This window comes from Phocoena sinus, chromosome 15 (assembly GCF_008692025.1).
Source record: "Phocoena sinus isolate mPhoSin1 chromosome 15, mPhoSin1.pri, whole genome shotgun sequence".
In the NCBI taxonomy this organism is placed as follows: Eukaryota; Metazoa; Chordata; class Mammalia; order Artiodactyla; family Phocoenidae; genus Phocoena; species Phocoena sinus.
This window is the reverse complement of record NC_045777.1, coordinates 48,545,959-48,570,498: the sequence shown is the minus strand read 5'-3', so window position 1 is coordinate 48,570,498 and position 24,540 is coordinate 48,545,959. Positions and strand designations below refer to the sequence as shown.

General features: G+C 50.5%; 1 protein-coding gene across 2 annotated transcripts in view; it reads right to left on the bottom strand.

Moving 5' to 3' along the window:
• Positions 1-21,467, bottom strand: part of OVOL2 (ovo like zinc finger 2) — a 28,256-nt gene extending 6,789 nt beyond the window's left edge. Inside the window, exons 1-3 of one of the 2 annotated variants that reach the window (XM_032605984.1) lie at positions 19,845-20,304; positions 18,958-19,178; positions 8,011-8,203 (exon numbers count right to left, since the gene is read on the bottom strand). In XM_032605984.1, coding sequence (XP_032461875.1) covers positions 8,011-8,203; positions 18,958-19,178; positions 19,845-19,944 — 514 coding nt within the window. In that variant the 5' untranslated portion in view covers positions 19,945-20,304. Of the gene's footprint in view, positions 1-8,010; positions 8,204-18,957; positions 19,179-19,844; positions 20,305-21,400 lie in introns of those variants that run through there. The other variant, XM_032605985.1, reaches the window with a different exon arrangement.
• Positions 21,468-24,540: the final 3,073 nt, after the last annotated feature.

The window sequence follows — 24,540 nt, the reverse complement described above, 5'->3', positions numbered from 1 at the left end:
AGTCTTTGTCATTGGCGCTCTCTGCTTGCTGTAGCTAAGTCTCCTTTACTGAACTTTATCCAAACATGGACTTCAGCAAGGAGCTCTCTGCAGGCCTCCTTGTGGGACTGGACATTTAGGACAAACTCTTCGGGAGGCAATGTGACCACCCCATAAACATCACAATGGGTCTACCCTTTGGCCCACTTCAGGGAAATTATCTACAGAAAGACTCACACAAGTAGGCAAAGGATTTACAAGAATATCTGTGGTAGTCCTGTCTAAAATTAAAAGAGAGAGACAGAGAAAGAGAGGAAGGAAGGAAGGAAGGGAGGGAGGAGGGAGGGAAGGAGGGAAGGAGGAAAGAAAAAACCGACCCTGAAAATGTAAATAAGTGTCATCATTTGGGGCAAGAGAAAAAAATGACAGTGCCTCCATATTTGAAATTACGTCATAATCTCATATTAAGAAACGCTCTGACAACTATTCAAAAGAGTGATGTATGTCCACCTCTGCAGATGGGAAACAATCTCCAGGATACATAGTGCACGAAAAAAGCAATGTGTGTTAAAAACTTCCGGGGAAAAAAAAATTAAGTGGTGGCTTGCTTTCAGGAGTGGAACTAGGGCTTGGTGTGGAGAGGAGGCTTCTTTTTTTCTTTCTTTCATTCTTCCCTTTCAATATTATTTTTTGTAGCTAAAAAGTCAGTCAGTATAAAAGAGGGGAGAGTTTGGTGAGTGAAGGAGGCCACCCTACAAGGCAGCATTCAGCTCCCTCGGGGTGGAGGTAACTCTATTCTTTTCTCCCACCCGCCCCGCTCCAAACTTCTCCCAGCCTGCATTTTTCCCAGTCCAATCAACCCTTCCCCGTAGGCTCCAAACAGACACCATTGTTTCCTCTTCTTCAATCAAGATGGGATTTGTTTGCCTTCTCCTCCTTCTCAATGTGGCCCAGATGGAAGATAAGGCCCGAGGGCCCCACCAAGGGGGGCAGGGCAGACCCTGCGCTCCGGCCAGAGCCCCCTCCCCACTGCCCGGACCTCAGATGTGAATTCCTCAGCCTCCCTCCGTGGAACTCAGAAGCTTCGGTAGGAACAGCAGGCGCACCTCGAACCAACGCCTTTACTCTAGTCAGGGTCGTAAAGTTATCACCAACCCGAGTTATGCCCCCCTGGAGCCCTCACAAACTGAGCGGGGGACCCCGCACGTATGTGTGCCCTTTTCGACTGGTTACAGCAGCGCAAGCTCTCTCCTCTGTAGTCTGTATATTGACTGAAGTCTTTTACAAAATAAGTAGTCACTTTACATACGAGAAAAATAAAATGCATTCAATGCAAACTGTACTTGTCTGATGAGCCTGGCACACCTGGTCACCGTGGCGAACAACGCCCAGACCACACCTGACACCTCAGTAAACGTTCACCACGCCCCCAGGTGCCACTGGCGCTGGGGTCCCTGGGCAGCGAGGGGGGAGACACTCAGTGCTGAGTTTGGCACCTGCTGGTTGTTGGAATCTAAATGACAGATTTCCCCCACCCACACCCTGCCCCCAGCAAACTCTCTCCTTCCCTGGGTGGCCAGCTGGCTCAACCTAAAACACGTGAACAAATCCAGAAGAATATTCTGTAAAACCAGGCCCGTGACGTTCTTCACGGGCTATGAACTGAATATACAATCCTATCTTGAAAGCTCATCCCTCCCACCCCCTGTCTCTATTTTGTCCTGAGGTGGGTCAACAGCCATAATTTCACACATTGGCCTCAGTGACCCTGTCAACTCCACTTAAATAGAGCAATTCCCTCTATTATGTGTGCAGTGGACCCTCTTGGTCCCCCATCAGGACCCCCTTTTCTGGGCCAGTACTTCACTCCCCAGCTGTCACCTATGTTGGCAGCTAACAGTTCCTGGATGCCCCCTTCTCCAAGGAACGGGCACTGGGCAAGTGACCTGCCCACCCAGGGGAAAGGAAGCCTCTAACTCACATGGGCACAGAAATGTCCCCCACTTGCCTGGGGACAGGACAGGCCTGTAGCGCCAGTCACACCGCAGAGCCCTGGTGTGATCAAGCTGGGGCCACATCCCTGCTACCCTGTCCTGCTCTCTCCTCCCTCACAGGTTTCTCCCAAGAGCTCTCCCTCAATAAATCAGTTTATAAGAATCGCCATCTCAGAATCTGCTTCTAGGGAACCCAACCTAAGTCAATTTGGATTGAAAACAGCCACTCATTTGCAGACGTATTTTCACAAAATGTTAACCGAGTTTCTTCTGTTCCAGTTTCTCTCTTCCAATCTGGACTCAGATGTCATTTGCTGCTCCCCCTCCCCCATCACACACACACACACACACACACACACACACACACACACACACACACACACACACCCCTCTGATCTACTCTTTCCTTGGTGAAGTCATATCCAGAAAAGAAGTCTTAATCTTTTCTTTCATCTGCTTGAATATTAAGGTAAGACATTTCCAGGCTCCGGTTTCCCTGGACCTTTTCCAAGAAGTTTCCTCGTGTTCTGAGTCTTTCCTTAGAGGCCCCGCTCTCTCAGGAGGAGACGTGGGGGAGGGGATTAATCCCGATCCCCGGTCCCACTGTCTTTGCCCACCTCATCAACACTGTCGCTGCAGTTCTCAAAAGAAGGGTCCTGGGATCCCAGGTAAGTCTTCAAATTAGTCATGGTCTGGCCCAACCGGACTGGGAGCAACCATAACCTTCACTCATCTGCCTACTGTAGTTGTGAGAACACTGTCCACATCTTTGCTTCTGGTCCAAACACAACATTTACTTGTAATTGTCAAGAGCCAAAATCCAACATTCACGTCTCCATCAAAGGCAAAACCGAATTCCCAGAATTCTGGTGAGATCTTTTGGAGCCAGTGAGGTGGTACACATGAACTACAGAAAGGTCTAAGGAGCCCAGATTTTTGCTCTTTTTACTGATTATCCCTTTTGCACAGAGCTCAGAGCTTGCAGGGCAGGCCTCTGGCGCCAGGAGGCCAGGCCTGTCCCTCCAGTTCCCGCAGAGGGGCATCCCCAGATCTGGGGCCCCTTTTTTCCGTTTGCCACCAGCCAGTTTGTCAGCAATGTTTTGACTCCTCTTCCTGGTCATTATTACCTGGAGGCACATCTCCATCAGAAAATAAACCAGGGAATTCGTCCCACCCTCCCCTTCCTCCCGCGTCCACATCTCCGTTCTCTACATCTGCATCTCTGTTCCTGCCCTGCAAATAGGTTCATCTGTACCATTTTTCCAGATTCCACATATCTGCATTAATATAGGATATTTGTTTCTCTTTCCGGCTCACTTCACTCTGTATGACAGACGCTAGGTCCATCCACATCTCTACAGTTGGGAGATTAGAATTGACTTATATACACTACCAACGTGTAGAATAGATAGCCAGTGGGAACCTGCTATAAAGCACAGGGAGCTCAGCTCGGTGCTCTGTGACGACCTAGATGGGTGGGATGGGGGGTGGTGGGAGGGAGGTCCAAGAGGGAGGGGATATAGGTATACATAGAGCTGATTCACCTCATTGTACAGCAGAAACTAACACAACATTGTAAAGCAATTATACTCCAAAAAAAACAAAACAAGACAAAAACGAAACAGGGAATTCCCTGACTGTTCAATTGTTAGGGCTCCACGCTTCCACTGCAGGGGGCACGGGTTCGATCCTTGGTCGGGGAACTAAGATCCCACGTGCCTGGAGGCACGGCCAATTAAATAAATAAAATGAACCAAAGGGAAAATAGGTTCAAGACATTTCCATAATGCTATTTGTTGGTCACTTTAAGAGTCAAAATTATAATAAAAAAATTTTTAAATCATTAACTGTAGATTCAATGACCTTAGAGCTATCCAACAGAGATTAAAATGCAAGCCATTTTGTAATTTTAAAATGTCCAGTAGCCTCATTAAAATAAGTAGAAACAGGTGAAATTATTTTAAGGATACCTTTTGTTTAGCCCAATATATTCAAAACATTACCACTTCAACATGAAATCAACATTAAAAATTGATATAGGGGCTTCCCTGGTGGCGCAGCGGTTGAGAGTCCGCCTGCCGATGCGGGGGACACGGGTTCGTGCCCCGGTCCGGGAGGATCCCGCATGCCGCGGAGCGGCTGGGCCCGTGGGCCACGGCCGCTGAGTCTGTGCGTCCGGAGCCTGTGCTCCGCAACGGGAGAGGCCACAGCAGTGAGAGGCCCGCGTACCGCAAAAAAAAAAAAAAAAAATTGATATATATTACGTCCTTATTTTGCATTAAGCCTTTGAAATCTAGGGTCTGTTTTACACGTAACCACACATCTCAATCGGACCAGCCACCTTCCGCGGACCCAGAGCTCCCCGTGCGCAGAGAGGCTGCAGGGTTCCAGTCCTAAATGACTCCTGAGTGCCAGCCTCGCCCCTCATGGGATAAAGTGCATGATGCCCTCTGGGGAAGCATCAGGTGGAAGGCATTTTTATTCAGCAACCTGGTGATTTTCAGCCCCTCCTTTAAGAGTCACTGGAAGTTTCATCTTTGAGGAGTAGGAGATGAAGGAGCCCAGGGCCCTGGGGGTGGGGGTGGGGCGGGGTGCAGGCCACCCCCTTTCTGCTCACTCTGTGGCCAGAGGACGTGCTGGCACCACTGAACACATGCTCAGACTCCTCAGCAACCCACTATAACGCCCAGGCTGGAGGGTGAGGTTTGTGCCCGGCCCGAGTTCCTCTCTATCTCGCCTCTTGCAGAGCAAGCTGGCTTCTAGAAACTGAACCGGGGCGGCTGGTAAGGCCCAGCCTCGGGAAGGACGCTGAGTGAGCACAGTACTGAGGGGCGGAGACAGAGAAGGGGCCTGTGGAAAGCGGGGGACCTGGACTCAGGAAGACCAGCCGTCTCCAGCTCCTCACCTGTGAACTGCGGGTAACAAGGGCTCGGGGCTCCTCGGGGCTGTTGGACACGACAGGATAAAGCCGAGGGCCTGGCCTGCAGAAAAGCCACCATTCTGAGCTCGCTACCACCTGAGGAAGCTGTGCAAGCCTCCACAGGCTCTCCCGTACCCCACTTCCTGCCCCTGGAGCAATTCTGGGGTGCATTGTGTGCATTCAGAGGACCCCCAGGGGGCTTGAGCCCCAGTTGCTCCCAGTGGTAACCCACTCAGTAAGTAACTAGCTCTCACTGAGTCTCCTTCCCTCTGTCTCCTCTCCTCATCCCCTCACTGTGCCCCCGGGACCATCTCCCAAATAAACAGCTTCACCCAAATCCTCGTGTCAGGGTCTGTTTCTGGGGGAACCCAAACTAAGACATTCCCCATCTGCAATGCCCTTCCCTCCCCGTCCAACTGTGAAAATCCTGCTCACTCTTCAAGGCTCAGCCAAAAGGACACCTCCACTGAGAAGCCTCCCTGGTGCCCCTAACAGCAACAATGCAACTTCCGGGCCTCCCCACCAGCATTCGCCACTTTTTCTTCTGTCTGGCACACCTGCTGGTTTCCTTGGGTCACAATCAGGGGTTTGGGTTCTTTCTCCCTATGTTGGCTGAGCTCTCCACAAGCACAGAGGTGAGTCTTCAAGCCTGCCACACCGCAGGGCCCCAGGAAAACTCTGCCAACTATTTCAACATTTACCACCACTAATAGCTCATAATTACTAAGTGCTTACAATTTGTGAAGCACTTTATATGCCATCATTGCCCTGAAACCTCGCAGCCATCACTTAGGTGATAGGTAATAAATCCATGCCCATTTTAGAGATGGACACACTAAGGCAAAAAGATAAGTAATTTCGACAAGGTTGCAGAATCAGCTAGCTCAGATCCAGAGTGCTTAACCACTGTGTGACCAACAGTGCAAACTCTTACAAACTCTTCCCTGAGAGCAGTCAGTCCCTAATATTTCTACTAATGGAGAATTAACTCAGTCACAGATGAGGAAGCTCCATATTTACTCCAACTGAAGGTACCAACAGCCCACAATGCTCCCCAAGCCCCCTTCACTCTGTGGGGGAGTGACCACAGAGCCCACCAGGTGAGGAGTTGCAGAAGAAATAGGCCATGCCCTCAAGGACACCCTCAGATAGAGAGGAAAAGCTGAGAAACTCTCCAGGACAACCAACGACAAATGACGGCATGAGTGGTCCCCAATTTCCTCCAGCTCCTTGGGTCAGTTGCCTATAAGCCCAGCTTTGCAGTCACGTAATGGGTCCATTGATAACCAGGGGTCCCCCCATCACCCATAGGACCCCCACCCTTCACAGGACCCTCTACTACCCACAGGACCCTCCACCACCTACAGGACCCTTCACCCTCTATAGGACCCTCCCTAATCACACAGGACCATCAGTCTCCCTAAGCACTCTCCCTGACCCAACCCACGTGTCAGCCTGGCCACACAGAGGTCAAACTTTTACTGAAGTCAGGCTACTGGTGCCTCTTGGAGGGAAGGTGACAGTGACCAGAGGGGGCAGGAGGGAGAGGCCAGTGTCTTATGGGGGCTGGAAATAGTCCAGCCAGTTATATGCTTGTGTTCGCTTTGTAAAAAGTCCTACATTCTCAAACTATGCACTTATGATTTGTGTGCTTTGCTGGATGTATGTTACATTTAAATGAAAATTTCACTTAAGAAAAGATTTTTTTAAAGGAAAAAGAAAAACCTTTTAGTATGCCAGTCCACTCTCTAGGGTGGAGGACACCCTTCTGAGGCCAGGGAGGAAGCTCATGGCCAGTACTCTAAGAAGAAAAAAGTGTGATAAGGGCTTAAAGGAAATCTGAATACAGAGGATCTGAGAACGGCCCTGTGTGGCGGCTGGGGACCCGAGAGGCCCCCTGGGAGAGAGGAGTGGTCATTTTCCCACCCCACCCCCAAAATGCTGAGGGAAACCCTAAACCCGGAAAGAGCTTGATGGGATCAGCGGGACTATAATTAGTAAATTCTATGAGGTTGTAGGGAGAGTGCGTGGCACCAGGGCAAGACTGAATGTTTAGGATGGGATGGATTTAGATGAGATGAAATGGGTGGGATGAAAAGATGGCGTGGGATGGGGTGGGAGGGGCTGGGACAGGATGGGGATTTGAAGATGGGACCCAGACTGTGAGGGGCTTTACATGGAGCCCATCAAGATGGGAAGTTTGGATTCTGTCCCACCCAGAGCTGAAGAAGGTTTTTTTTTGTTTTGTTTTGTTTTGTTTTTGCGGTATGCGGGCCTCTCACTGTTGTGGCCTCTCCCGTTGCGGGAACGCGCAGGCTCAGCGGCCATGGCTCACGGGCCCAGCCGCTCCGCGGCATGTGGGATCTTCCCGGACCGGGGCACGAACCCGTGTCCCCTGCATCTGCAGGCACTCTTAACCACTGCGCCACCAGGGAAGCCCTGGAGAAGGTTTTTTTATCAAGGAAATGGCATCTTAGAATTCTCCTCCAGGGATCGCTCTGGCACAGGTGTGGCCCTCAAGGAGCAGCCTAGAGGCCAGGTGTTTCCTAGACAAAACTACCAAGGCTACGAACAGCCAGAGGGGGCGGGAGGGCGGCCAACCGGCACCCCAGGGCTGTCTGTGGAAGGGAGCTGGTGAGGACCCAGACCCGCGCTGAGTAAAGCTCAGGGTGGGGGTGACACTTGCCCACCCGCCCCCGCAGGAGGCTCGGGCAGCGCTAAGTCAGCTGCGTGTTCTCTTTCTGAGCTCTCAGGAGGAAGCCACGTGATGCTATTTTGAGACAGACTCACTTCCCGAGAAAGGAGCACAAAATACCAGCAGAGGGACCAGGGGGACCACATTCCATCCCTCAGCCCGGCCCGAGGGCTGCACCGAGTGGGCATCACAGCTTCCAGGACACTTCGGGCCAGTGATGCGCCGCCCATCTCACCGAGGCGAGAACAGGCTGAGAGCGGCGCGCGGGCCCCAGGGGACACCAATGGCAGGTGGCAGAGCCGGGCGGCCCACCCCAAACACCCCGCCCCGCGATTCTTCCGGAAACGTAACTCTGCCCCAGGCTCCCGACTGGGTTCCTTGCGGGGAAAGTCCAGGGGCTCTTGGCCGCGTCCCTCCCTCACCTGTGTGCGTGCGCACGTGCCTCTTGAGGTCGAAGGTGTCGTTGAAGCCCTTGCCGCAGAAACTGCACAGGTGCCTCTTCACCTGGCTGTGGCACTTGAGGTGCCGGTTGAGCATGCGCTGCAGGCGGAAGGCCTTGCCGCACAGGTCGCAGGTGTGAATCGCCGCGTCGCCGCCGCAGGTGCCTGTGGTGAACTGGGACAGAGAGAGGGGTGAGGGCCCGTGTGGGGCGGCGCGCCCACCGCCTGGTGCGTCTAGGCTGGACCTGACTCGGGCTCCTGCACCCCCCCACACCCATGCTCCCCTTGGTCCTCGGGACAGACCTCTGATTACCAGCTGGGCACCCCGCCCCCAGCTACGCGCCTACGTTTCCCAGCCTCACAGCAAGTCCTGCGGGTGGGACCACCTGGCTGGTGAGATACACTCTCTAAGGGGAAGGATGGTGCCCTCTCCCCTGATTTACTCCTTCCTGCTCGGGAGAGCAACAGCCACCTTGGACCCAAGACGGAAGCCAGTGCTGAGGATGGAAGAGCAGAAAGGAAAGAGGAGTCTAGGTCTGATAACATCACAAAGCCCGCAAAGACAGCCACAGTCAATTCCTTCCTCCCGGCCAGCATCCACCAAGAGACTGTCTCCTCTCCCCCTGGATCTGGGCAGGGCCTGTGTCAGTTCCAGATCTTAAGAAACGGTGCAGCTTTTCTGCATCCTCCCTCTTGGAAGCCAGCAGCCATGAGGAAGCCTGACCCCACCATACTGTGGGGAAGCCCAAGCAGCCATGCAGAGGAGCAATGAGGTGCCAGGTATGAATAAAGACTCACTGGACCGTCCAGCCCAGCCAGGGCTGCCACCGGCTGAGTGAACAAACCCGGCCCAGAGGAAAACTGCCTAGCCCAGCCGTGCCCCAGTTCCTGACCCAGAATCATGAACAAATAAGACGGTCATCTTGGGAAGTGACTTGGTCAGGATCCCACAGTTTTGTTATCAGAAAAACTATAACCAAATCCCAGGTTCTGGACTGCCTGGTTCATTCGCTCAACCGTGTTTGCTGCCTCAAAGGAAGAAAACAGAATCTCTAACTGTGTGAAGAAAAACATGAGATCTGATATATTCATTAAAGGTTTCCTAGTTAACAGATCCTTTAGAAGATGGATCCAACCGTTCTGCCAAAATTCTATTCATCAAAGGACCTAAAAAACTTAATTTTCAGACAAACATTATTAGCAAGAAGAGTTGGTCTTTTCCTGGCTTAACACATTCCTTGTCTCAAACACCCTCCTTTCATCCACTGGGGTACGGCCTTCTGCCAAGCCTCAGCTCACCTGTTCCCTCCCTGATGAGCTTCTACAGCCACTGCAGCCCCTGCCCAAACTGGTCTGTGTACCCCTAAGACCAGTGCCTCTCAAACCTCAGTGCACACACGAATCCTCTGGGGGTCTTGTTAAAATGCAGGTTCTCTCTTGCACTGTTGGTGGGAATGTAAATTGATACAACCACTATGGAGAAAAGTATGGAGGTTCCTTGAAAAACTAAAAATAGAACTACCATACCACCCAGCAATACCACTACTGGGCATATACCCAGAGAAAACCATAGTTCAAAAAGACACATGCACCCCAATGTTCATTGCAGCACTGTTTACAATAGCCAGGTCATGGAAGCAACCGAAATGCCCATCGACAGACAAATGGATAAAGAAGATGTGGTACATATATACAATGGAATATTACTCAGCCATAAAAAGGAACGAAATTGGGTCATTTGTAGAGACATGGATGGATCTAGAGACTGTCATACAGAGTGAAGTAAGTCAGAAAGAAAAACAAATATCGTATATTAACGCATATATGTGGAACCTAGAAAAATGGTACAGATGAACCGGTTTGCAGGGCAGAAATAGAGACACAGATGTAGAGAACAAACATATGGACACCAAGGGGGGAAAGCGGCGGGGGTGGGGGTGGGGGTGTGATGAATTGGGCGATTGGGATTGACATGTATACACTGATGTGTATAAAATGGATGACTAATAAGGACCTGCTGTATAAAAATAAAATAAAATTCGAAAATAAATAAATTTTTTTTTAAAAAGTGCAGATTCTGATTCAGGAGGGCTTGTGGAGTCTGGATGCTGCATTGCTAGACAGCTCCCAAGAGATGCCACCGTGCAGTCCATGGACCACACCTGAGATGTGAGGGGCTGGCCCTCACACGGTTCAGGACGTTATTCCAACTCATTCCAGAGGCTTCCATCAGGCACGAACGTTTCCTCAACTAAACGCCTTGTGGAAGCCAGCAAGCATTCGCGCAGGCTCCTGCCCCCCCGCCCATGCCCCAAGCGCAGATGAGGGCCCTGCACGGTCAGAAAGTGTTGGTGGGCAATGGCTCACAGGTGGCAGGAGGCAAAGACCCCAGAACAGGGCTTTCCAGTCAGCCCCCTCCACCAGTTCATTCTCACTGCTCCATCTTAGTCTCAGCCGACACTGATGTGTGCCTGATCCGAGACAGGGCCTGTGCTCAGAGCACCAGGATGGCTTGTCCCCAAGAAGCTGCCAGTCTAGTCGGACAGCAGACCGGGCAACAGGCCACTGCCATCTGGGAAGCCCCAGGTGCAAGGGATGGCTGGGAGGGGAGCCTAGCCCAGACAGTGGGCGCACGGGAAAGTGTACCCAGAGAGGTGAACATCTCAGCCAGGCCACGATGAAGAAGATGGGGGAAGGGCAAGGACTATCCCAGAGAGGGCGCTGGGAAAAGGGGGACTGTGTGTAGTCCAGCCTGGCCAGCCTGAGCCCTGGAGAGTAGCTGACGAACAGAGCTGAGGGAGGAGAGAAGGGCAGGGCCCCCAACGACTGTCAGAGGGCGGGGGGAGGGTGGGCACACTGGAAGATACAGGAGGACAACCGCAGGGCTTGAGTCTGATGACCCTCCTGCCTCATACCCCACCTCTGCCCCCCAAAGGGGTGGGGCCTCGCAGGGCCTGAGGGAGACCCAGCTGTGCCCAAGGCTCTCCTATCACAGGACAGGTCATGGTCTCCTGCTAATCCGCAGTCCCCATTCTAGTCACTGCCTCCCTTGAAGGGATGTGAAGAGACTAAATATGGCCCAGGTCTTGGCAAACAAACTGCCGTGAGCTTCTGAAGGCCAAGTCTACACAGGATAAAGGTCACTTGAGAGGTAGTGCGGCTAATGAAATAGAACAGAGGCACATGAACCTGGTAATTCTGATGAAAAACGTGAAGAAAGCCAGAACTGTCTTCTGAAAGTCTTGCACCATGTGCCCGAGGACTCGCCAACTGTGGTACCAACCTGAACCCTTGTTTACTTTAATCCTTTTGGTAAACTCCTATTTTTAAAATGCTCAGCATGTAACATGAATACCTCCTATTACAGTCCAGGATGGAAATCTCAAATCACTGGCATTATTTGGTTTGAAAAGAATAAAAATTTTGAGGGCAGAGGGGATGGAGATCAGTGACCATTTAAGGGAGTTCAGGGTCAGTGGATCATCTGACTGAGAGAAATACAGAAAGCTTTTTAACACAGGGGAGAAAGAGGGAATGAGGCGAGGGGACTGGAGAGGGAGGGCACCCCATTCTCTGGGGAACTTCCCTCTGGTTTTCTCAGAGCAAAAATAAAAGATCTCCAATTGCCTCAGCAAACGCAGTGTTCCCATTTCTCCACTTTTCACAACATGGAAAACTGAGTCAACACAAAATGCTCATGTAGAGAATTGCCATAAGGTGCACCCTCCAGCCCATGAAGGGTTGGTCGCCAACTATAAATGTATTTCTGACCAATCCAGACTCCAGACGTTTATGAATTATATCCAGAACGTCTGAAGAGGGCCTTTTCAAAAGAAGATGGAGGGTTAATTCAACAGCAAAAAGATCATAGCTGACGAAGCCAGCTTCTGCCAGACTTATTCACTTTTCAGAGGAAGGAAAACTTCCTTCGTTAGAAAGGTGAGAGTCCTTATTATTCAGCCATAAAAAAGAATGAAATCATGCCATTTGCAGCAACATGGATGGACTCAGAAATGATCATACTAACTGAAGTAAGTCAGACAGGGAAAGACAAATACTATATATCACTTATATGTGGAATCTAAAAAATAATACAAATGAACTTATTTACAAAACAGAAACAGACTCAAAGACAAAGAGAACAAACATGGCTACCAAAGGGGAAAGAATGGGGGGAGGGATAAATTAGGAGTATGGGATTAACAGATACCACTATATATAAAACAAACAACCAAGATTTACTGTATAGCACAGGGAATTATATTCAATATCTTGTAGTAACCTATAATGGAAAAGAATCTGAAAATATATATACACACATATGCATATATGTATATAGACATATGTATAACTGAATCACTTTGCTGTACACCTGAAACTAACACAACATTGTAAATCAACTACACATCAATTTTTTTTTAAAGGAGGAAAAAATAAATAAATAAAAATTTAAAAAATAAAAATTAAAAATTAAAAAAAGGAGAAATTCCTCAGAAACATATTTGGAGGATAAATTCCTAAACATGAAATTTATCCACAGAGTGTACTTCACATGTGCCTTGAAATTTGGTCTGTGATAGCAAAAAGCTGGAAACTACCTATATGCCCATCAATAGGGACTTGTTAAAAAAAAGATGGTATAACCATATAATAAAGTAGCTAGAAAAGGACAAGAGTACCAACTGCCAGTCACATGAGTGAGCCCTCCTGGATGTTCAAGCCCCCAGGAGACTCCAACCCCACTGTCATCTGACCGCATCCACAAGAGAAACCCCAGGCAAGACCCACCCAGCTGAGCCCAGCCAATCCGCAGAACTAGAAGACGTCATAATAAAGTGTTATAAGCTGCTAAATTTGGGGTTGTTTGTGAAGCAGCAACAGAACACTGGAACGGTGAGAGATGTATCACATTCTCTCTAGAACACCAGAGATGCCACATCTCTGCGTGTTCTCTCCCAGGATGGGCAGCATGATACAGAAGACACCCCCGATTCCTGAAATGATGCCCCATGTGCTGGAGGACCGGCAATCTCTCCTCGGGTCACCTGTCTGCTCACTGGGCCATCTTTATTATGTTTACACAGGCTTACACCTACCACTCTACTTCCTAGAAGTCCAAAATAGGGTTAACCAACTACCTTGTTACTCTGCAAGGGGTAGACCAAAACTAGTTACATCTTTGTCACCTGGTCACAAAATGAGTGGGGTGGAGAGACAAGAAATGCTGAGGATCAAATAAAAACCTAGACCTGGATGGCTGTGTGATGTCATTTAATATCCCTGGGCCATACTTTCCCACATGTAAAAATAATAAAATGGGATTAGATGAGCTCTTTTCCTAAGTTCAAATCCTGCTCTACCACCTACAGTCTGGGGAGTAGGCAAGTTATTACTCAACCTCTCTAAGCCATAATTTCATCACCCATAAAATGTGGACAATGATACTTGCCTCTTGGGACTGTTAAGGAATTAAATAAGAAAACCTACTATAAAAAGACTGGGTGCTAGGGACTTGCCTGGCAGTCCAGTGGTTAGGACTCCACGCTGCCACTGCAGGGGGCAGGGGTCCGATCCCTGGTCAGGGAACTAAGATTCTTGCAAGCCGTGAGGTACAGCCAAAAAAGAAAAGACTGGTTGCTGCAGTAAATGCTAACTCTTAGAGTTCGACAAGCTCCAGAGTCCTGTGATCCTAAATAAAAGGTAATTGGTCAAAACCCATTGTTTCTCCATTTGTCTTTTGAGTTTTTCTCTCACTGATGGAAGAAAAAGGGAACCAACCTTCAGTGTGAGTCACTAGCCCCTAGTCCTTCAACTGCGACTCTGAAATCCAAATAGCTCTGAAAACCAACATTCACTCCTATCTCCCTTGGCAACAAAAGTGGAAGCTACCCATTTGGTGTCAATATTCGTGTTTTGATATGGAAAGTATTAATGTGTTCAATTACAGTATACCGCTCCAGACACTGTTATACTCAGAAAAAGCTTAATAGTCTCATCCTTAACCCAAAATTAACTCTCCAAAAGGCTTATTACTGAAGTGAGGAAGCTACCACGAGGATGGGAGGTGACATCAGTCTGGAGATTAATTAACTAACTGGAGATTAATTCAGGGCAAGAAAGATGAAGAGAGATAGCAGTTCCCCAAACCTGAAGCTTGGCGCTTTCTTATTTGCTGTCCTGTTTTCTGCAGGATCTCGGCTTTCATTTTAAAAAACACACAAAGTTCCCCTCTAGTTCTTCTAAAAACAGGCCTGTGCAGCAGAAACAAACCCATCATTGTATCAGAGCTGCTGAAGACTTCAGGAGCATCTAGGGAGGTAGGGACCTGGGCTGGCCCTCTGACCAACTTCAAAAGCTGGCTAAGGTCACTTACCTGTCAACTTCTAAAGAAAGAAAAAAAAATCCTTTATTTTCTGTGGATGCTTCCACCAGACAAGTTCCTTAAATTAATGGTCCTATTTCCTGTGGGAGGCTAACGTGAGTGCAGGCTACCTTCCGGTGGCCGCGCAGACCAGATTTCCAGTGACACATGTGCTTATGCCTGAGCGCTCAAAACATGCTAAGCGTATTTCCCCAGCTCCTTTAGGATAAAAATTCCCCTCCTGCTCCTATGTACTACTTCCTTAAGCTTCACAACTCCACTACATGGCAGAATGCAGAACCTTCCCAAATGCAGAGATGCTGAAGGGAACATATCCTAATCATCCAGAAGAAACAGATTCAAATACCTGAAACCCGCCTGTGGCCACAGGGCTTGTAGGTGCCCACACCGAGATTCTGATGGGGCTTGTTGTCTGCAAAACGTGTGCCTGCGCTTCCCCGGGACAGGCCCATGGGTCTGGGCATGACGTGTGGGAGAGGCAGGGGTGAGCCCTGTGGTTTTGTCTCATGTCACGGTGAGAAACTGCTTAAATTCCTTCATGGCAGGCTGTCAGTGCTAACGGCTAAGGCGTCAAAGGTGGCTTCCACGATGCAGTACAACAACGCTAAAGAATAAGGAGCCTTGGGTTGGGCTTTGCCACTAGTACCTGTGACGAACTCAACAAAACCTCTCTGGCTTTACCTTTCTCCCCACAAAAATGAGGAGATTGGACCACATGAGGGTCCCTGAAGTAGATCCTGTGGGTGGACACGCTCAGCCTCTATTCCTGCTCCTCTGGTGGGCCTTCCTGTACAGCAGAGGCTACAAAAGCTAGACACTACATTTCCCAGAATCCCTTGCATCTGTGGTCTTTAGATGGGACTTGGGTACCACCAGTTACATGCACCATCAGGAGATTTGACTTCGGGCCTGAGTTAATTGAGCCGAGGCAGGTATGTGGCAATTGTTTCACACCCTGCATTAGCAGAAGCATCGTGATGCACGACAGCAGCCAGAGGCCGCGGCTGCAGTTCCCTAGGTAGCCCAGTTCTGTAGTGTGGCTCTGGGAGTCACTCCTGGGAGCTCAGCCTGGTCTCTCTTTAGCCCATTTAGTACCCCATAATTAACCACTGTCTGCTTAAGTGAGCTACAGTGGATTCTGTTTCTGCAACAAATCCATTCAGACCCTTCCAACCACAAAAACCGACTTCACCTATATTCCAGTTAAAAGCTGGCTGCAGTTAACACTTGCATTGTTCTCCTATTCCTTTTTCCCCCTTTAAATTAATTTAAGCTTTTTCAAGCATCCATTCCAAGCATTTTCCCCTTTTGTCTTGCTTCCTATTTCCCCCGATGCTATTGACTCCTTCCCTGCCTGTATTCCTCTTCTATGTTGACTTATGTCCTCCTATGAGTCAGGCATTACTGCACCGGATGCTGAAAATACAAGCTCAGCAGGAATGCTCCCTGCCTTTGGTGGGTCTAGAGTCAAGAAGAAAAGTCTGGTCAGCCAAGGAGATAGTCAGTGAGTTACAAGACTGGTGGGGGGAATTGGGACATCCAGTTCTGTCTTGGGAGACTGAAGTCAACAGGCAGGGAATTAGGGATGGGGCTTATGTTACCTTCCAAATATCAAATGGGTGGGTTTTTAAAAAATACTTAAATCCAGCCAATCCAGTTGGTAAATCCCTTGTCCCTGCTGTAGGCAACAAAGTATTGGACATTAACAAAACTTGCTATCAATCACTGTCGGCTAACTCCCCACTGGGCAGTTTACACACACACACGAAATTGCTCAGCGTGTTGCCTCCATTGTTTCATGTAATCTGCCCAATGCTTTGGAGAGGCCGATTCGCTTATTTCTCTATTTTGCAGATCAGAGAACTGAGGCTCAGAACAGATAATGTATCCCCAACCACAGCTGGTGAGATGGACCCAAATGAGGTTTTCCTTCTCAAAAACCTTCCAGAGCCCCTCCTCGGCCCCCACGGGAGCACCCACACTTCTCGGCTTGGCCCCTTTACCATCACAGCCTGTCCTGGCTACATGTCCAGTTCCTCACCTTGACTCTCCCTGACCCCAGGCCCATTTCCCATCCTCCCTCCAGCTCTGAGTCCTGTCCTTACTCAAGCTTTGGGCTCAGCCCATACTACCCTAAAGCGTGCCTCTCCCCCTTCTCTCACAGCCCTCAAATCCACACCAAGAAACCTTCCTCTGCTCAGAATGTACTGCATCTTTGCTTGTGCTTCTAGTTGAGCATTCACTTTCCTGTAATAGGGTTAATAATTAATTTAGTATTTGTGTCTCTCCACCAACCCAAATAATTCTAGCTAGAGTTATTGGACACCTACCATGTTTCACGCTTGGCTCATTTATCCTCACAACTCTGTGAGGTTTCATTACTTGTTTCCTTACTATCCCCATTTTTACAGGCGAGGAAACTGAGGCCCAGAGGGACTAAACCAGAGCCTAGAGCCCTAACGGTTACTGTCAGAAGATTCTGGAACACCAGGGTGGCAGCATCTTTATCTCCTGGCTGCCTTGTGCACAGCAGGCACTACATACTGTTGGATGGGATGTAGCTTCTCTCTGCCCTTCTCTGGTCCTAAGAACCAACTGTCCAGTAAATGTCTTCAAGTCACTGAAAAACATGCATCATGCCTGAGTGGCTTCCCCCTCTTATGGTCAGGAAACTAATTCTTAGACAGTTCAGCATACTTGGCATAGAACGCTACAGTTACACAACGTGCTAATTCACGGGCAATTGGACCAGTCATTTGAAAATGGCCAATACCACAGCTGATAATTCTGTAGGCTTGGAGCATCTTAACCCCAGGAGTTCTTGTGGAAGCTGAGAGGGAGAGGGAACCTGAACTTCGACCTCAGTAAACAAACAAAAACTCCTCTGGAAACCTTGTTAAGGGTTGAGGAGCAAACTCTATGCCCTCCCCCCCACCCCTGGCGTCAGCACCAAAACAAGGATCCTGGGAATAAGATTGGTTTATTCATTCCCTTAATCCAGGGCCCCAGTGCAGCTGTTTGCCTGGGGTGGCAGAGATCTCCTAAAATGGTGGTTAAGGGACTGGACATTTTTCCTGTGCCACCTTGTCTCCAGGGCAATCTGGGCAGTTGGGGGACAGAGGGGTGAAGTATCTATAGACCACCTGAACACAATGTTGCAAAGTGTCCTTCCGCCGGATGATAAATATGCAAGTGGATACTTGGTAGCATTTCCTGGAGGGCAGAGCTACAGGCCTCAGGCAAATTGTCCCTCCCAGTTAACCCCATCTGGCCCAGAAAAGCCTCCCATCAGCTGACTTTGAACCTCGTCAGCGCACTTAACACTAAGCAGGATGCCTACACCCAGTCCCAGCATCCTTTAAAGGTGTCTTTCTTAAGGATTCCAAGCTCAAGCCTCTAGCCTCAATTCATAACCAAATGCACGCCAGCCCACCAAGGAGCCAAGCCCCTGGAGCCAGGAATATGCACAGGGGAGGGAAGACCTCTCCCAGGAAAAGTAACGGAGGAGGCTTTCGCAATCCACAGCGAACCCTAGGGCTTCCGCCCCATCCCGGTGCCTGGGCAGGGGGCTTCGGGACCACCCTGGAGCGCCCAAGAATTAACACCTACACCAAGGGCCTGGAGCCCGAAAAGGCTCACACCAAGGCCCACCTGGCTAGGAACTGGGGTTACGTGATTCCTAAAACACCACTCCCAGGCTCCCGCCGCCCGTGAGTCAGTGGAATGGGACAGCTTAGTCTTAGAGGTAGCGGATACCTTTGAGCAAGCAATCATGGCAGTTCCACACAGGAAAGCGCAGATGGGCGTCCGGATAAGCTGTGGCCTACAATTCCAGGAGGCTGGGTGGGGGTGGGGGCTGAAGCGCGAAAATAGAGGGAAACAAACACTCCAACCCACTGGGGGCGGGGCAGTCGGCCAATTTGCAGTTGAATTCGTTCATCCGTGAACATAATTCAAGAAGATTTGACAAACACAAGTTTAAAGTGCCCGGCACAGACCTCGTGTCTAACGGGCACTTCATAATTGGCACGGGGAATAGTTGTGATTGTGAAAGACCCACTGTGTGCCAAGCTACCACCACTGCCTCCAGAACTCGAGGAAGGGGGCGAAACTCAGAATTCACAAAGCTGTAGGAACTGCACCTCAGAGGAGGGGAGCCCGGGGCCTGGGGTCCCTTCTTTCCCACCCCAGGAACTCCGACGGGCAGGGTGTTCCTCAGGCCCTGCGCACAGAATGGACTGCTGGGGGGAGGAAGCTGTGCCTGAGCCTTTAGGCAGCTCCGGCGGCCACGCGGGCGGCCTGTGCCCGCGCGGGAAGCCAGTCTCCGGGATGCAGCAGCGAGGGCGGCCGGCTACCTGGCAGGCGGGAGGACGCGGGGAGGCGCCCTGGCCGCGACCCAGGGGCAGGTGCAGGAGCTGCGCTGCGGGCGCGCTGGGTGCTCGGGTGCCGGGGCGCGCGGGCGGGCGCGACAGGGAGAGGCGCCGGCCCTGGGAGCCCGACGCCAGGGCGTGGTGCAGGTGGCGGCGGGGGCAGAGTCGACATCGTACCTTGATTTTCGATCTGGCGACCGGGCGCTGCTTCGCCGCCAGGTGTCCACCGGGGGCCTCGCCATCGCCAGGCTCGGGGGTTTCGCGCTCGGGGGCGCGCGGGGACGAGCTGCTCTCCGCGCCTCCGGGCTCCCCCGCGCTGTTGCTGCCGCCGCCGCTGCTGCTGCCGCCGTCGCTGCGGCAGTCCTCGGGAGGGTCGTGGAGCAGACGGCCCAGGCCCACTGCAGGGGAGGGCCGCGCCCAGACACACAGACACGCGGCGTCAGGCCCGGGCGCCCGCGGCAGTTTGACCTGCGGGCGGTGCCGCCGCCGCCCCGCCCCGGACCTGGGCACCTCGCCAAGTGGGCAACGCCGCGGGGGTGGGCGAGAGAGACCCGGACTCGGCCTCCTGAGCGATCTCGGGGTTCTGGGAGCCGCTCCTCAGTCCCAGTTACAGCGCCCACGAGAAACAGAGGGCCCAGCGCGGCTGGGAACCCGCGCGCCAAATTTCCTCTCCCTGGGATGGGGGCGGGGGGCCTGACCTCGACCCACCCAGCCCCGGAGAGGTTGACCCATCCCTGTGCAACCCCACGAGGACGTGGGACTGAGGGTTGCCCCTACTGGCCCCTAGCCCCCTTCCCGGGCCACCCCGGCCCGCGCTGCAGCCAACGGTCCCGCCGCCGGGCAATTAGAGGCGCCCACTAGGGGGAAGGGGGCGCAGGGCGTCCCAGGTTCCCAGCCTCTCACTCTCGATCCTCCCGCGCCTCAGTGACTTCCTCCTCCCCTTGAAGGAGGGACATGGGGGAGGGGGAGAGTCCAGCCTCGGCCGTAGAGCAGAGGGGACCCGGCCACCCTTGCCCGCACCCCAGGAACCCGGCGCCCAGGCCCGGCCCCGGCGCGGCGCTCACCTGGGATGTAGGTGTCTGCCCTCTCCTCGTCCGGGAGCTCATCCCAGCTGCGGACCGAGACCCCCGGGCTCCTCCTCTTCACCAGGAAGACTTTGGGCATCGTGGGGCCCCCTCCCCGGACTGCGGCCCCCTCGTCCCGGCTGCTCCCCTCTAGGGGCGGCGGCGGCTCGGTCCCCGGTTCCCCGCGGCCAGAGCCCACCTTCCCGCCCGGCCGGCCCTCTCCCTCCGCCCCCCGCCGCGGCGCGGCCCGGCCTCTCCCCCGCACGCCCGGCGACTCCCAGCCTCCCGGCTCGGCGACACCTATGCCTTAAATCGCGGGTGAGACCACGCCGAGGAAAAAGTTTCATAAGGTGGAATAGAAAAGGCACCAGGAAACTTGGGAGTGAGCATGCGCCCTGCAACATAACGGTGTCAACAAGCTCGCTACCTGTCCGACCGGTTCCGGCGGCCGGGGCTGCCTGTTCCAGCCCTTCCTTCGGCACGAATGTTTGCAAAAGAATTTAACGTCTCAGCCTTTCCCCCCTCCCCTTCTTAAAAAGGGAAGAACGTTTTTCTCTCAGACCCCTGCCCCATTCCCCATCACAGGCACCGCAGGGCGAACTCTTTGAGGAAAGCACCAAGTCCGCTCCCCGGGAGTCCTCCCTAGAGCTGGAGCCCCCGGGAGTCGCCCCCTCCCCCGCCCCCCCCCCCACCCCGCCCCAGTGGATTCGCCTCCGACAAGCAAGCCAGAAAATGGCTCAGTTCCTCTGGACTTTGTGGATCATTCCCCGGGTTTGTTGAAATCTCGGTGTGCGGAAGGGGGAGGCCGCGGGAGACTCCCCACGATTCTGATCTGGTAAAGAGGGAACTTGGGAGCTTCAGCTCCCCCTCATAGACAACAGTCCCCCAAATAAACACAGTAAAATTAAATGTTAAAATTCATGCATCTTTAGAACGTTATTTTGTGCCATACAATCTGAGAAAAACAAGTCCGCTTGTTCCACCCCAAGAGTCGCCTTACCCCAAATAAACACGATGGAAAAAAAGCCAAGGGCTGGCTATGCAAACACAGCTTTGAAACAAATTTCTTATCCTCGCCCACTCCCATTATTGCCTCCCCTAACCGTTTGCTCCCCAAATTCTGAGGCTGAGAAATACTTTCCAAGAAGCCAGTGAAGATGGGCTACATATCCCCTCACTGCCCCTACTGGGGAGGTGGCTGGAGAGCTTGGTATTTATTTTGGGTTTGGGGTTTTTTGCTTGTTTGTTTGTTTTCATCTACCTTTATACCTGGAGGGCCGAGGATGGGGGAGAGGGTAGAGAAGGAAGGGGAGCTGGTAAAAGAAAGATGCCAAGTTTCTAAGAGCAGCTGTACCCGCGTTGCGGGATTTGGGGGGCGCGCTGCGGGTCCTACGGCCTCTGCTCGGTGTGCCCAGGGACGCATAGCACCGCCTCCACGGCCGTGGCGGCCACCCCCTTCCCGGGGTGATCAGACGTGTGCCAGCTCCGGGGGCTGCGGGGACGCGGCCGGCCAGGGGTGCCCTGGCGCCAGCAGCTCGCCCATCCGCCCGACTCACCTGTCTGTAACCTGACCCGTTGCGCGCCCAGCCCACAGGGCGGGAGAATCAACACAGCGGTTTTCCCCGTCCTCTTCCGCCCTGGAATGGCCTTTGGGGACACAGCAGCCTGGTAACGGATTTCTTGGCTCGGCTGGAATACTCTCCCCGCGCTCGGAGACGGGGCGCAGCTCGGCCCAGACTGCTCAGGGTGCAGACGCGCCCCGCCTCCGGAGCTGCCCTCAAGGGGTCACCCTCTCTGGATTCTTCCCTGTCTGGACTCCAGATTTTCTCTGAGAACGACAAACAAAGAAGGAAAAAGACTTTGCGCCGGGTGAGCCAGGGGAGGAGGAGGAAGACATTTCCATAGCGGCACAAGGAGACCAGGCTTCTTTCTCGTCCACGAGGCTGATGGCGCAGCTTCTGGGAGAGACTGCGAATGTATTTTTATCCGCCAACAAACTGGAGCCTTGCTAGAAAGAGAGAGCTTGGCTGAATGAAAGTAAAAATAGAGTAAAACTGTGAAATCACGGAAGTATGTCCCATCTCATAAAAAGCTTAAAAACTTCACTTCATTCAAAATTCCTTATTTTACAAAAAAGACCCCATTAACAGAGCTTTTTTTTCTTCTTCTTCACCTTTCACTGGATTTCAGATCACCGAGTGCCTGAGACACTTTGTCCATTATTTGGAAATATTATAGAATGATAGGATCTAAGAATAGAAACCTCAAAATGCAGCACAACCTTCAGAGGATTGGAGGTGAAAATAACAGGTATAATTATACTTTTATTCAACCAATTGTTGTATGCCTGCCTATTCTGATATTTGCTGGATATTTCTTTGGAAGAAGGGAAATCTAATGTGTTATCTTTCATTTTTGTGTGTGTGATCAGACTTGAGATAGGTTTATCAACAGTATTAACATTTTCAAAGAAACAGTTTTGCCTTTGTTGACTTTTCTCTAGTGTAAGGTCAGATTTCTAAGTATTATGAGAGGTATTGATAGAGTATTGCCTAAAACTAGGATAAGAAATGGTAAAAAAAAATAAAAAAATAAAAGAAAGAAAGAACGAAGCCAATTCTTTTTTAAAATCTCAAAAGTTTGGAGTTGGAAGAGACGGAAGACACGCTATGGTCCAGAGCTCACCCAGTATTGCGGGGAGGAGGTGGTCCCGGCAGAGTGCCCTTGATAGGTGTGTCGCCAGCCCTGCTTAAATACTTCCAGTGCCAGAGAGCTCATTTTTCCAAAAAGCAGCCTATTCTCTGGTTAGACAACACTGATCTTGAAAGCTTTTCCTTCTGCTATATGAAAATCTGTTTCCCTGCATTTCCATCTACCCTCCCCATTCTGCCCTCAGGGGCTGCTGAGCCCCCTCCCCCTGATAGTTCTTCTAAAGCATGCAAGCACCATAGGTGTTCTCACTTAAGACTTGTTTTCTCCAGTAATGTATGGTGAGATTGAAATAGACAGGTACAAACCTGCTCCGTGGCATCCTTGGAGCAGACAGTTACGAGGAGAGGTTAGGATGTCAGGAAAATATTCCTTAAATTTTTTAAAAACATTTTATTGAAGTATAACACAGTGTTAGAAAAAAATACACAGATCATAAGTCCACAGCCAGATAAATTTTCACAAACCAAATTCACCTTTGAACCAGCACCCCAGAACAAGACAAAGCTGCCGGCTCTCAACATTCCATTCAACATTAGACCAGCTTCCTTATAGGTTCAGTAAGGCAAAAAAGAAGAAATAAATGTATAAGGATTATAAAGGAAATAACAAACCAACATGATTTGTAGTCAGTATGATTGTCTATGTGGAAAACTCAAAAGAATCCTCAGATAAATTATTAAAATTAGTAAGAGAGTTTAGGGCTTCCCTGGTGGCGCAGTAGTTGAGAGTCCGCCTGCCGATGCAGGGGACACGGGTTCGTGCCCCGGTCCGGGAAGATTCCACGTGCTGCAGAGCTGCTGGGCCCGTGAGCCATGGCCGCTGAGCCTGCGCGTCCGGAGCCTGTGCTCCGCAATGGGAGAGGCCGCAACAGTGAGAGGCCCGCGTACCGGAAAAAAAAAAAAAAGAGAGTTTAGCAAGGTTGTTGTGTATAAAATCTGTGTGTGTGTGCCTGTGAGAGTGGATATGTGTTGTGTCAATTGCATTTCCATATGGCAGTAACAGAAAAATTAAAAGTCTAATAAAAAAATTGACTTACAACAGCAACCAAAATAAAAGTGCCTTGAAGTAAATTTTTTTAAAATATTGTGCAAGTTCCTTGTGGATAAAATTAGAAAACTTTTTATTGGAAGACATTAAAAAAGATACTAATCAATGGAAAGATTTACCATACTAATGGATTGGAAGACTCCGAGTCAAAAAGAGGTCAAAAATCCCCAAATTCATCTGCAGATTTAATACAATTCTTAAAAATACTTGGGGGGAAAAAGATCTTTTTGTGGGGGCTGACAAAATTATTCTGAAGTTTATATGAAAGAATAGGCAACACACTCCCGAAAAAAAACCGAGGCGTATAGATTTGCTCTATCAGACATCAGTAGTAATTAAAATAGTGTGCACTGGTGCACAGATAGACATTGGTGCACAGGCTGACCACCATTACAGAACAGAGAGCCCAGAAACAGACCCACACATATGTGGAAATTTGATTTATGAGAAAAGGCATGGCAGAGCAGTGGGAAAAGATGAGTCATTCAATAGGTGGAACTGGAACGTTGGTTATCCATTTGGGGAAAAATAAAGGAAATTGACTAACACACACACAGAACAATTTCCAGTGGATTAAACATTGAACTATATATGTATAATTATACATATATATTGGTTTGACCAAAAAGTTCGTTTGGGAAAAATCCGAACGAACTTTTTGGCCAACCCAATAGAGAGCTAGATAACGTAAAAGAATATATTTATGATATAGGGTAGAGAGGAATTTCTTAAGAAACAAAAAACAGACCATAAAAAATTTGATAAGTCTGACTGCCGAAAAATTTTAAAGGTACCAACAGGCACAATAAAGAGAATAAGCTAAACAACATACTGAGAGAACTTTTGCAACACATTTATCTTACAAATGCTTAGGATCCAGAATATATAAAGAACTCTTACAAATGAATATGCAAAGACAAACTCAACAGAAAAATGT